We start from the raw sequence: 13261 nt of genomic DNA on the forward strand, positions 1-13261 counted from the left end.
GATTAACCAGAATGCGGTGTGTTTATAAAAACAAACACAGGCAGGTTGGAATGGAGGATGCGGTGGATGAAAAGACACTCTTCAAGGGGTTTTCGGAAAGACTTACCCTCGGAATAACCCGAGTTTTAGGTGAGTAAGGATTAGGATTTATAATTAAGACTGCACATGTCTATTTTTTTCCCTGCTAAACCACATAATTTTAAAGCACTGAATTAGCTTAGTGAATGTGTATTACACATGAAAATCATCAAAATATATGCAGAACTTCTGTATTCAGTCTCCTTATTGCTCATTAACTTAATTTCTTATATTATATATATATATATATATATATATATATATATATATATATATAATATAATATAATATAATATAATATTTCATTCCGTCCCCAGAAAGTCTTCCCAGTGTGTCAGATGTGCTGTTTGTTGAGAGAGAGCCTGCAGAGAAGCGATGCATCCTGTCATGGGAGCAGGTAGGTTAAAAAAAAATTTACTATGCAAAAAGACATATTTAATGATAATGAGTCTTTATTGGTCACCTATATATTACAGCACAGTGAAATTCTCTTCTTCGCATACCAGAAAGTTGGGGTCAGAATACAGGGTCAGCCATAATACAGGGTCAGCCATGATACAGTGCCCCTGGAGCAGAGGGGGTTAAGGGCCTTGCTCAAGGGCCCAGCAGTGGCAGTTTGGCTGCGCTGGGGCTTGAACCCCTGACTGATTTCAGCTAATGAATGTATAAGGGATATATATGTGTGCTTCTGTGTCATCAGAAAAACAACTGCATTTTGCCGGAGGACCTGAAAGACTTCTACTTCACCACAGATGGCTTCACTCTTACCTGGAGCTCCAAGCTGGAAAGTGAGTTCCAACAGATTTTCATTCATTCCTGCATCTTCAGGAAACGTTTTATCCTGGTCAGGATCACGATGTATTCAGAGGTTTTCCTGGAAACGATGGGCACGGGGCGAGAATACACCTGGATGGGATACCAGTCCATCCATCCATCCATCCATCCCAGGCCACACACACTCTCATACATACTTTCAAGTCACTAAATCACCTACTGTTTTTTTTTTTTGGGGGGGGGGGGGGGGGGGGACGGGACAGGAGAACCCAGATAAACCCAGATGAACCCCACCTGGACGTGGGGAGAACATGCACAGAAACCCCATGCAGTCAGTATTCTATCAGTTGTGCTAATCCTTTCCATACTGATCCAGAATCCAGAGGTGCCAACATTTATGGTTTAGTCGTAACATTCGCAATATCTGATCTGTTGGTACAGCAATATGGAAGATACCTAAAAACTATGCTTTTTCACACAAAACTGCAGTTACTGCACCAAACATGAATAAAATTCACAGAGCACTAAAGCACATTCACTGAAGGGGAAAGGACGTGGAGGGTGAAAGATGCCTGTTACTCCTTGTTCACCAACAGCATGGTTATTCGATGTGAAATTATTATTTTTTTTTCCCTCTGATTGCTAGGAGTTTCTTGTTTTGTTTTTTGTTGTTGTTAGTTGTTGTTTTTGGGAATAACTGCGTTTTACAGATAAACCGGTCCCTGTTGGCTGCATGGTGATCAACAGTATAGCGAAGCTTCGTCTGCTGGTGCAGTCCAACATTTACTCCCTCCCTAGCGCACCCACGTTAGCTGACCTTGACTTCAAGGATGAATTAGAAGGTGAGGAAATATTCAGAATAGTGTATGCCAATGTGTTACGTAAACCGTTTTCGGAGTGCGTTATAATTACTCTAAGCTGTACTGTCGCATTGAATAACTGTATCTTAAGAACCTTTTTGTTAATTCTCTAGTATCAGAGGAACGAGAAGAGCCTCACTTTGACTCCCGTAGCCGAATCTTTGAGCTTGACCCCTGCGGTGGAAACGGCAGGGTCTGCCTTGTTTACAAAGGCTGCACTCCAGGTGATCATCCATCTGAAGCCGAACTCGGAGCAAGTGTAACAAATGAGGCAGTTTGATGTAGTATATAAATCACTCATTCTGTCATTTTGTGTTGTTCTTTATTGTACGTCCTGATGGCTGGTGACGAATAGACGCCCTGGCTGAACAGAGTGAAATATGGTTCCTGGACCGGTCCCTATACTGGCACTTTCTCACTTCCTCCTTCACGGCATACTACAGGCTCATGATCACGCATTTAGGGCTGCCGGAGTGGCAGTACGCCTTTACCCCATACGGGCCCAGTCCACAAGCCAAGGTAGGAGTAAACTCATCATCACATCACCTTCAGTTATGTCACCATCAGGCAACATTAAATATTAAAAACATAATTAAAAACGCCTAAAGCCTGCCGGAATATAGACACATTTAAATCAATAACATACACATGGACTTCTCTTTTTTTTTCTTTTTTTTTCCCCATCTCCCCCAGTTTTTTTTTTTTTTTTTTTTTTACTATTATTATTTTTTTGAAGAAGTTACATACAAAAGTATGTGACAGTTTGCATGTTTCTTTAAAAATTCACCATCTTACTCTAATAACTGTTCATGATTTGCCCCAGGATTCTCTCTTCTCGCTCTACAAATAAGAACTGTACTACTTTCACTCCTAGCTTTCTTTGTTTAGAAGCAGAGATGCACCGATACCAATACCAGTACTCTGGTGTCGGCCCGATACTGTGCTCATGTACTCGTACTTGTAAAACTACCCCGATACAACCGCACCGATACCACTTTATGACAACGTGACATAGCCATAACCTCTCGTCAGTTGAGCAGGTAGTCGGAAGAGGCGCAATGTCAGCAATTTGGAGATATTTTAAGATAAGTGATGATGATAAAAGTAGAGCAGACTGCAAACTATGCTCTGCTAAACTGTCAAGAGGAGGGGTAAAAAATAGCTCATTTAACACAAGCAAATTGATTAAACATCTAAAGAACAAACAACACCAAGTGCAAAGAGTTTGCTAATGCTAGTGTACGAGGGGTTAAGGAGAACTCGCGAAGGTCCAATCTCTAAACGGGTTCGAATAATGCAGGCATACACACTTAGAAATAAACTTTTACTAACTTTATTGTCAGAGCTACATTTCCTCATGGATCACTGACATGAACTTTTTCGCGCTCTCCCCGTGCGCATGTCCCCCGACCCCAACATGAACTCAGTACGTCACTTGCACAAGCGCAACAGCACTACTTCTCCTACTCAACACAATCATACTGAAATGTAAATGACTCATAAGTTTGCCTAATCACACATAAATATTTAAAATAAAGTAAAGCATTTACAACTCTTACACAAAATATAAAACGGAGAAATAAATCTCACACTAGCAGCGGGAAACGGCAACAACCAACTTTGCAGCAAACGCTGGAGAAGCGAGAGAAAATGTCCAGAGACAACCGACGGGCAGTATCAATAACAGAAGCTCTTCCCCAGTTCATTGCTCTTGATGACCAACCGTTGTCCGTTGTAGATAATACAAGATTTCGTCGTCTTCTTGGTGTACTTGAACCGAAGTATGAGATTCCCAGCTGTCACCACATTACAGATACCGCATTAACAAAGCTGCATGACTTGGTAAAAAAGCACATCAGGAACCTATTGCAGGACATTTCGGACGTCAGCTTCACCACTGATATTTGGACTAGCAGTGTCAGCCCAATGTCTCTTATAAGTTGAACAGCACAGTGGATTGATGAGGATTTTACTCCCCAGAGAGTCATTTTACAAGCAACGCAGTTTAGGGGTTCGCACACTGGCCAAGCCATAGCAGGTGCGTTTGATGACATGCTTCAGACGTGGGGCATTCCGAAAAGTGTGAAGTACTCATATCGGTACTTGGTAGGGCGGCCGTGGCTCAGGTAGAGCGGGTTGTCCACTAATCGTAGGGTTGGCAGTTCGATTCCCGGCCCACGTGACTCCACATACCGAAGTGTCCTTGGGCAAGACACTGAACCCCAAGTTGCTCCTGATGGCAAGCTAGCGCCTTGCATGGCAGCTCTGCTACCATTGGTGTGTGAGTGTGTGTGAATGGGTGAATGAGACATAGTGTAAAGCACTTTGGATAAAAGCGCAATATAAGTGCGCCATTTACCATTTACCATGGTATCGGCAAGTACCCAAATGTAAGTACTTGTACTTGGTCTGAAAAAAAGTGTTATCGGTGCATCCCTATTTAGAAGATAAGTCAATAAAGATAAGGTATCATTTTAATATTTTTTTATAAAATTCACAAACGTTTTAAACAACAGAAGAAAGGAAGAGTAGAGCCTGTGTTTTTACCCTTACCAAGAAAACAGAAAACCAGTGTACATGATATAAATTCTTACAAATATTTTTTTTGATGCAGTAACACTTCCATGCAAGGTGTTCAGTGTTAAGTCAAATTCTTACCTGACTCGTTTACCGTGTTTCTTAATGAGCATGTTCAGTGGCCTTGTTTCCTGATACATTCGTTATATTGGCGCAAACACTTTCTACGTCACCAGTCATTGACTAATCTACTCTGGAAGGGAAGGTGACTAACAGAAAATCATTCCATATTATTTACTTGCCAGTAGGAGCAATTATAGAAGTATGTGTGGGTGGCTGGGTGGGTTTTGTTTTGATCATTTTTACAGCTGAAATACTTGATGGAAAAAAAATCAGTGAGTCATTTTATTCCTGGAAGCTGATCCACAGAACAGAAGCACAGACTGTGTTGTACAATCCTGAAACTATTGGAAAGGCAAAGCCAATTTATTTGTTTGTGTTATACACCAAATCCGTTTGAGTTTGGAGATCAAAAGACCGATATGAGATGAGAGTTTAGCATTTCAGCTTTTATTTCCTGGTTTTTACATCGAGATGTGTTAAACAACATCGAACATAGAACCTTTTGTATCAGACCACCCGATTTTTGGGCGAGCAAATGTATAGGAATAGAGAAGTCTTGAAGTCAATTAAAGGAAATAATATTTGGTTGCACATCCCTTGCTTGCAATAACGGCATCAAGCCTGTGACTCACTGACATCAGCAAAATGTCGGTTCCTTCTTTTGTGCTGCTTTTCCAGGCTTTTACCACAGCCTGTTTCAGTTGTTTGTTTCGGGGAGTTTCTCCCTTCAGTCTCTTCTTCAGGAGGTGACATGCTGCTTAGTTGGGTTGAGGTCTGGTGATTTGACTTGATAAGGTCCTTTGATGAATATTGTAACATGCGTTTTAATAATCTGACAGAAAATACAGAACATATGCACAAATATTTTCACCCTCGTATTAAGAAAGCAACTAAATTAAGCTCCAGGTTTCAATGAATGAATTACATCGTGGTCAGTGTACAGTGAATGGCTTAACCTGTACAGTAATTCAACATTATGGCTCGATATCTTAATTTTCATTGTTTGTAGCTGGACTTCCTCACTGTTTTCTCCAGTTTCTGATTTATAGTCCGCATACTGTATAATACAGCTTAAGATATTGGTTTTTGTACATTGTCCCTGGAATTTGCTGGAGATGTTATTTAAGGAAAAAATCAATACATTGACTGTTTTTAGACTTTGAACACTCTGCACATACAAATCAATTTCCTTAAAAGCAGTGCATACAGGAGTTTTTTTTGGTTTTTTTTGTGACCGTTGTGGCTACAAATGATTGATTTTGCTGCGGCTGTGGGGGGTAGCGTAAGCGTTTTTTTTTTGTTTGTTTGTTTTGTTTTTTGCAAAAAAAAAACTACTGGAATTGGCGAAATTGCAATTGCACAAAATAGTTTTGCACGGACTTTCACAGTGATGTTTGTCGGTAAACAAGACCTTTTCGCTGTACTCCTGTTCGACGCACGTGGATTCGTAGAGGGCTTTGGCTGAATGTTTATTGTGATGACGTCACATGACACATGGCGTTTTGGCCCAGATCTGCAGAAAATTGCCGGTAATTTTGAAAAATTACAAGCTCCTCCAAATACTGCAGAGTTTGCTTGATTTTACGTAGATGTCTGTAATCGCAATTCACAAAATCCTGGAGGGACTGTAAAAAGATTTAATAACAAAGTTTTATAAATTTGAGTCTCCCACTTGTCGTGATGTTTAATTCTTTGACTGCAACCGAGCATAGTGGATCATTCTTGATCTCTCTCTCTCTCTCTCTCTCTCTCTGTTTTGATACAGCAATGGGCATCTCTTTATCAGCCCCTTACGTTCCATAGGGGCTCCCATCTCGATACACCTGGTGAAACATTCCTGAACAAGCTGGACCCAGACAAGGCTTTCCGTGGCAAAACCAAACCTCCTGCTCCCAAGAAGAAGCAGCCCAACCAGGTCCCGTCAGGTGGAGGTCCTGCCAAAGTGCGGGGATCAAGGGCAGGCAAAGCATGAAGAGACAACCACATGGCCACTGAGGATAAAATGTTTTATTTGAACATACCCAAAAACTATTGAGTTAAAAGTGCAATATTGTAGTTGTGCATGAACACTGAGTTCAGGTTTATGTAAAGTGAGAAGCATCAGGTTCTGTCAGTGTGATGAATGATGGAAAATATCCCATTTAGCTTCATTCCAAGCTCTCTTCCTTTGTGTAGATTACATTGATTAAACCTTCAAAGAAATTATACTCTCCGGCACTGTTGAAATCTCAATTCTGACGAGAATAATTTTCTATAACGGCAGCTCTGGCAGCAGTTCTTGATGTCATTTAAATCACAGGTTTAAACTGTATTAATGTGCAATAGCTCATTCCCAAGTACTTGCACAGAGAACGTGCCAGGTAATCTAAGCCTGCTAAACAATGGATATACTGTTTATTGAAAGAAAAACCTGTAATCATTGAGATGGTGACATTTGTCACGGCTTTGTAACAGTTTTCTGACATGGGACAGTCTTCTAGATGGAGGGTTTTTTACGGTTTCTCTGAAACATTTCTTGTCTTGAAGAGGCAGTAAAAATGAGTGTCCGGTGAGGGAATGACTTTCTATAACTAAACCAACCTTGTCACGTGTGTATCTGGGCTAGCCTAATCTAACAGGATATCAGTGACAAAGAACATTACTGTGGCTAAATAAATTTGAAGAATAATCTGAAACATTTAAGAATAAAAATATTTCAATATCGCCCCTGTCTGATTTAAAAATGGTCCTGCGAATGTGGCGGTGTGAAATTATAGGCTTGTTATTCGAATGCATTTGAATATAAAATCTTCATTCCAGTTCATGTTCAAAGGTCATGGCAATTGCTTGTGTAGTGACTTTTTAAACTTCAACGTTCAGAAGATCCAAACATGTTCCAATCATCTATACACTGAAACAGGCAGGAGCAGATTTTATCGCTTCTTTACTATTAGACTGGCCTCACTGTGAAAATAGATTTTTTTTTTCTTTGGCTCCTCTCTCTTGTCTTCATGATTCAAGCGGTACTCGTCTTGTTAACAGTTCACACACTCATCTGTGTTGTCATTCTTGCATTGATCCAGCGCTATGCTCTCTGATAGTCCATTGTGCTCAGGTTTTCTATCCTTATGTTTGGGATGGAACAACTCCACACATGCTTTATATATCAAAGCTCCAGTCACTCCACCGACTAATGGTGCCACCAAGGGCACCCACCACCAACATCTGCCTGCCCTGTGGGAAAGACAAACACAGAAATACATTCATTCCTTCCTCATCAGTAAGTGCTATATACCGGTCAGGGTGGATCTGGAGGCTATCCCAAAACACTTGGCACGAGGTGGAAGTACACCCTGGATGGGATGCCAGTCCATTGCAGGGCACCATGCACACACTTAGGGGCAATTTAGCATAGCCAATCTACCTAGCGGCATATTTTAGGGCGGAAAATGGAGAACTTGGACAACGTGTGAAACTCCAAACCCAAGGTCATAATCAAACAGGGGACCCTGGAGCTATGAGGCGACGATGCTACCTGCCACATCACTGAATCATTGCTACAAATTGATTTAAGACAATAAAGTTCAGTCATAATATAAAGATTTTATGGTGAACATATATGTCCACTATAAAGGTTCTTAATTTACTACAGGTGTTACTTGTGGAACTTTGACAACACCTGAAAAAACATTTGCAAATCTAATTTACCAACAGGGTCTATGTCTTTTCAAATGAGCTACATAACAGGTCATGTACTCTTTGAGGGTTTTATATGTCGGTCTCAGAAATGTTGTATGTTCTCCCATGTCTGCATGGGTTTCCTTTGAGTGCCCTGGTTTCTTCCCACCTCTGAAAACTATGCTGGTAGGTGGAGTGGATAAGAAAAATTGCCTCTATGGGTTTTGCATGATGCTCTGCGATGGACAGCCCAACCAAGGTGTACTCCTGTCTTAAGGGTATAGGCTACAGATCCACCAAGAAAAAGTAGATGTTGAAGATGAGTGAATGAGGAATGAATAATTATTCTTTGATAATCAGTCACCACTTGCCCACTAACTACATGCATTTATCTGGGATCTATGTTTCTGGACAAGAAGGGTGCTACTATGCCTTATATTTACCTGAATACCTCTAATCCCCAGCCTGCAATTGCTGTAAAGACTCTTGGCCCCAGGTCTCGGGTGGGATTGATGGCATAGCCACTGTTGCTGCCCATGGAAACTCCAATCAGCAATACAAGAGCCCCAACAGCCACAGGCTCTCCACCAGTGGGGGCAGGCTGGTTCCTTTTATCTGCCAGAGCCATCAGACATAGCAACAGCATGGCAGTACCAAGCACCTGAGTGAGGCAGATGGAAATATACTGGAACATTCAAACAATAAATATAATATATATTATAAATATTAATGATAAAATAAAGAATACAGGATGACTTTCTATCTCAAAACGTGGTCATGAGCCATTTTAATAACTTTTCTCTCTTATGTTGAAGTATTTGTTATGGCTATGACAAGATAAGACAGGTTTTTCAGCTATGACAGAATGTCTTACCTGGTCCAAAAATCCAGCTTGTATTGAGAGATAAGGAGCTGGATAAGTGGCAAAGATCCCCGCTGTTGCTTTGGGGCCAAACACTGTTAAGTTTCCTTCACTGAAGTGGTATATGGCATCTATAAACAAACAAGTTGAAATGTTTTAGTGGTCATTAAAATTTACTTCATATCATTTTCCAAGGTGTAAAACTGAATGTGCATGTTCAGTCACCGTAGTACAGGGTGAAAACTGTTCCCGCAGCGATAAAGGAGCCCAGAAGTTGTGAAACTACATAGAGTGGAAGCATCTTCCAGCTCAGACGGCCGACTACGCACATGGTAAACGTCACTGCTGCGTTCATGTGAGCACCTGAGTAATAAGATCAGAACACTAACATGCTTATTCATGATCCACTTCTTTAGAGATTTAAAAGCTATAAAAATCTCCGGTAACTGGCAATGCTACCTGCTTCTGTGAGTATATGTTAAATTTATTATAAATGCCAAGATAAGATCGTGTCATGACACTTACCAGCGTAACAAGCTCCAGCTGAATGTAAAAAGAGAGGCTGGTGCAGGAACAACTATTTATAGTTGTTATAATGTAAGTGAAAACGTTAATTAGTAGGGTTGGAAAACTGCTGTGGTATAAGAGGAATAAAACACTTCGGGACATGCTGTTATTTGAAAATAATAAACTTTGAGGTGGTAAAAGTAACCGTGCTTCATGCCAGTCCGTATCACACCACCTCATCATTGATTATTTTCCCATAACTGCACAAACCATCGTGTTATATTCCTTACTTATTTAGGTTCATGATGGGCTTATGCAGATTTTATGTAACCCTATATACTGTATCGTTACTGAAATATTCTATTTGGGCATGAGAAAACATGAGAACCTTGCTTATATTTACATTTATCATGTTGTGGATGCTTTTAACCAAATGTGCAAAGGAAAGAATTCAGTTCTAATACGAGGTAAAAGTAAGTGCTGGTACTTACGTGACAAAGCAGTCAGTGAAATCATGTGATCTTATCAATCTTATCAGACTTTTTCTTTTAAAAAACATGGCAGAATAAAGAAGTCATCTAGATATACACGTACATGCACACACATGTTTCAGTAGCTTACCTGACACTTTCCCACCAGCATGCACCCCCATTGCTACACCAAGACCAAAACCCAGATTAATGCTCAGGTAATCTCCAAAAACCCCACCTCCTGTGACCACTTGAGCAACAGAACCTAGACCAAACACCTAAAAAAAAAAAAAATTTTCAGGGTTGAGGGTCCATATCACCAGAAGATAACAGGCATCAAACCAAATACAGTTCAAGGTACACGTCAACAGCTAGAGACTAGAGACCAGCCACCTACTGTATTTTATATATTTGAATATACATCATAAGAAAGACATTAACATGTGACATTTAAATTGAAAGGTTCTGCAGATTATTGACAATTAACAGAAATTGAAAGAGCAGTTATACTGCAGCATGTGTGCGTGTCTGAAGGTAATTTTAATTTTAAAAATTTGTTTTATGAGCCTGACTTATACCTTTCCCTAAAGAGTCTGGCACTTTTCATAACTAAATACAGCCAAGAGCCAAATATTTTCACATTAAGAGGCAATTTGTTTGAAACTTCAAACTACAATCCATATTTACTCACACCACTATCCTTTTAAAAGGAATCCCCAATCACTTTTAAAGACATAATACTGTAAACATTTATCAATCCAGTGAGCTGGCTTCGAAAAAGCCCCTCAAGAAACCAGCATACAGGCGAGCATATACACAGACGTGCAACATTTTCAAGCTTGTGACTAGCTTAGTACAAAAGATAAAATATAAGTTCTAGATATCAGATTTATAAAGTAGCAACTCGTTCACAAAGCTTGTACGGCAGACACTCCATGTAATCTAAGCCTAGTAATAAAGAGAGGGTTTAAAAAAAAAAAAAAATGTGTTTGTGTTCTTATTGTCTAATCGTCAATATGGTGCAGCTTTTCTAGCTCAGCGCTTTGTAACAGTCAGTAAGTTTTCCACCAAAGAAGAGTCTTCACGACAGTTTAGCATCCAATCATAAATATCATACATGTAGAAAAACTATCAAGGATCATGCCAGTTCATCAACTGCAGTGACCTTCTAATCCTACACAATGTATTTAACGATATAGCTATCCGTGTGTGTTTGAGTACCTCAGTAAATTATTTTAAAATGCTGGTGTAAGCAAAGGGTTTTTTTTATATATATATATATATATACAATGAGACATCTCCTTTGCCTACCTAGAGGGCAGGCATGAAATCCATCTAATTTGAAAACAAACAAAAAACATGCTGAGGTAAGTTTCAAGAATTTGCTAGCATTAACTAGCTATATTTAACTAAGATGCTAGTTAGATGCTAGGTCTGCTTTCTTTGCTAATGCCAGGTTACTAGTACTAGCATCAATTCCAGTAGCAATTCAACATGCTAATAACATTCTAGGCATAGTTGTTCTAAAACAAATATCATATTCTAACAGGTTAAATTAAGTCATAAAAGTTAGTTTTCACATCAAAACATGACATTGCCTTAATTTCACCACTTAAAAAACATTACCCTTTTTTAATACGTGAATACTTTTAAAAGTAGCAACTTTTTCATTTCACTCAAGCACATTTTAGTTGGGATACTTCCTCTTTTAACATATTATCTGCAGTATACTTTCATTTAAACATCATTTCTGAGCACCTTTTCCACCCCTAGATGTTATTTTGGATGTAAGGATGAACTACGTTCTTCTGACACACACAGAAACATCTGTAGAGTAAGGTGTACATGTTTTGTCAGTAATGATATATGCAGACAGTTAGGTCCTTTGTGTTTCTCTTTGCTTCTAAAAATAGGATATTGACCAAATCCATGATGTGCATATGGCTGTATGTGAATTTGACTTCATGTCTGTGAGGAAATGTTCTTTCATTGTTGCAAATGGATTGCTTTTAAAATGGTTAAAATACGGAAGTATTTATAAAACTTTGGGGGAGACTATGAGCTTTGTGACTTTGCAGATCTTATACATGCACAAACAGATACAATACACACACAAAAAAAGGAATACATTAAAAATCATGATATGAGTCCTTTAAATAATTATATCTGAAACTCACTTACAGATGGGAGATGGTAGAATGGTTATGTGGTTTTATGAAATGTGTACTTGGCATGAATTTGAGGCATCATACCATCATGACAAACGTGCTGAGAGTTTCTGCTAGTCCCACTCGAACATGTTTCTTCCTAATCCAGCATGTGGTTCTTCTCCTGGCCTTAATCAGCTCCTCGACCTTCCCCTCCTCCAGCATGCTTATATGCTCTTTTGTTCCACCTATTTCTCTCATTCTCTTCTTCTTCTTAGACTCCTAATCCAACCCTTGTGTGATCCTGTTATAAAACAGAGTTACATATGTTGTGCATTTCCCCTAAGTGCTCACGTGGTTAGCCGTGTAGAGCGTCCCCTTTCCTGTCCCTCCCCGTCACACACCCCCCAAAACAGCCCTATAGCCTTATGGGTAGCAGTCAGACTGGGTATTGGCAGAGTGTTGTTTTTTTAGGAGATCTGGGGGCAGTGAGGTTATTCCCAGCCCAAATGACCTTTACATGTTCAGTTCAAAAAGCTACACCATGCTGTAACAAAAAATTGCACCATAGCTTTGAATTCATGTATAATCTATGCCGTTACAAGGTTGTTCAAACAAACATTTCACCATTAGTCAATAATTAAGTATGACATGGAATATGATATAAACATTTATTTGAACAATTTTGTATTCAAGCATTCTGTTAGTATTACTTGGAGCAGCAGTTTCTGTATTTCACATTTATTTCAGTCTTTGTTAGTGTTGATTAGTGTTAGTTTTCCATCCATGTCATTTTCATTTTATATCTCTGTTGACTTACATGGCTTGAAGAATATTGGGTTCTTTGGCTATTTAAGCAATAACCACTCCTGCTTTGACTTTGTTTGCTAACCCTGGCTAATGTTACAGGAATAAGCACTGTAGTCTATTGTCATTATGGGTCAGGCAAACACTACGATTAAATAAGTATCTGTATACGTATATGTATACTTTTTTCTTTTCTTTTTTTTTTTTGCCAAAGACAACTGTCATCCAAATCAATCAAATATCCTTGTTGTTCCTCTTTGAGTTCATAAAGAGTAGGCTAGTAATAACAGAAAAGAATGACAGGCTAGTACGTCCATGATTCCGTCTACATTATAAGTCACACTATAATTTCTACATTCTTGTCTTGTGTATCAAGGGTCTAGTTCTTATATAATTGCACTGTTTGTGTGCTTTAGCCCCAGTAATGAGAATGATGTAAACATATGCTGTGGCCTTTGC

General features: G+C 39.3%; 2 protein-coding genes across 6 annotated transcripts; one reads left to right on the forward strand and one right to left on the reverse strand.

Moving 5' to 3' along the window:
* Positions 1–35: 35 nt before the first annotated feature.
* tpgs2 (tubulin polyglutamylase complex subunit 2) lies at positions 36–7055 on the forward strand. The gene is made up of 7 exons (XM_053648933.1): positions 36–129; positions 396–475; positions 779–866; positions 1563–1694; positions 1826–1936; positions 2068–2231; positions 6118–7055. The coding sequence occupies exons 1-7, from the start codon at positions 51–53 to the stop codon at positions 6322–6324; spliced, it is 861 nt and encodes a 286-aa protein (XP_053504908.1). The 5' UTR covers positions 36–50; the 3' UTR covers positions 6325–7055.
* Positions 7056–7256: 201 nt separating this feature from the next.
* aqp7 (aquaporin 7) lies at positions 7257–12459 on the reverse strand. 5 transcript variants are annotated; one of them, XM_053648930.1, is made up of 7 exons: positions 12101–12233; positions 11160–11183; positions 10000–10126; positions 9097–9234; positions 8884–9002; positions 8453–8670; positions 7257–7565 (listed from the first exon to the last, which is right to left on the reverse strand). In XM_053648930.1, the coding sequence occupies exons 3-7, from the start codon at positions 10028–10030 to the stop codon at positions 7367–7369; spliced, it is 705 nt and encodes a 234-aa protein (XP_053504905.1). In that variant the 5' UTR covers positions 10031–10126; positions 11160–11183; positions 12101–12233; the 3' UTR covers positions 7257–7366. The 5 variants fall into 5 exon arrangements, with proteins under 5 accessions (XP_053504905.1, XP_053504907.1, XP_053504903.1 ...); XM_053648932.1 differs by lacking the exon at positions 12101–12233 and adding an exon at positions 12030–12062; XM_053648928.1 differs by lacking the exon at positions 11160–11183 and having other exon boundaries at positions 8461–8670; positions 12101–12459.
* Positions 12460–13261: the final 802 nt, after the last annotated feature.

This window comes from Ictalurus furcatus, chromosome 18 (assembly GCF_023375685.1).
Source record: "Ictalurus furcatus strain D&B chromosome 18, Billie_1.0, whole genome shotgun sequence".
NCBI classification, from domain to species: Eukaryota; Metazoa; Chordata; class Actinopteri; order Siluriformes; family Ictaluridae; genus Ictalurus; species Ictalurus furcatus.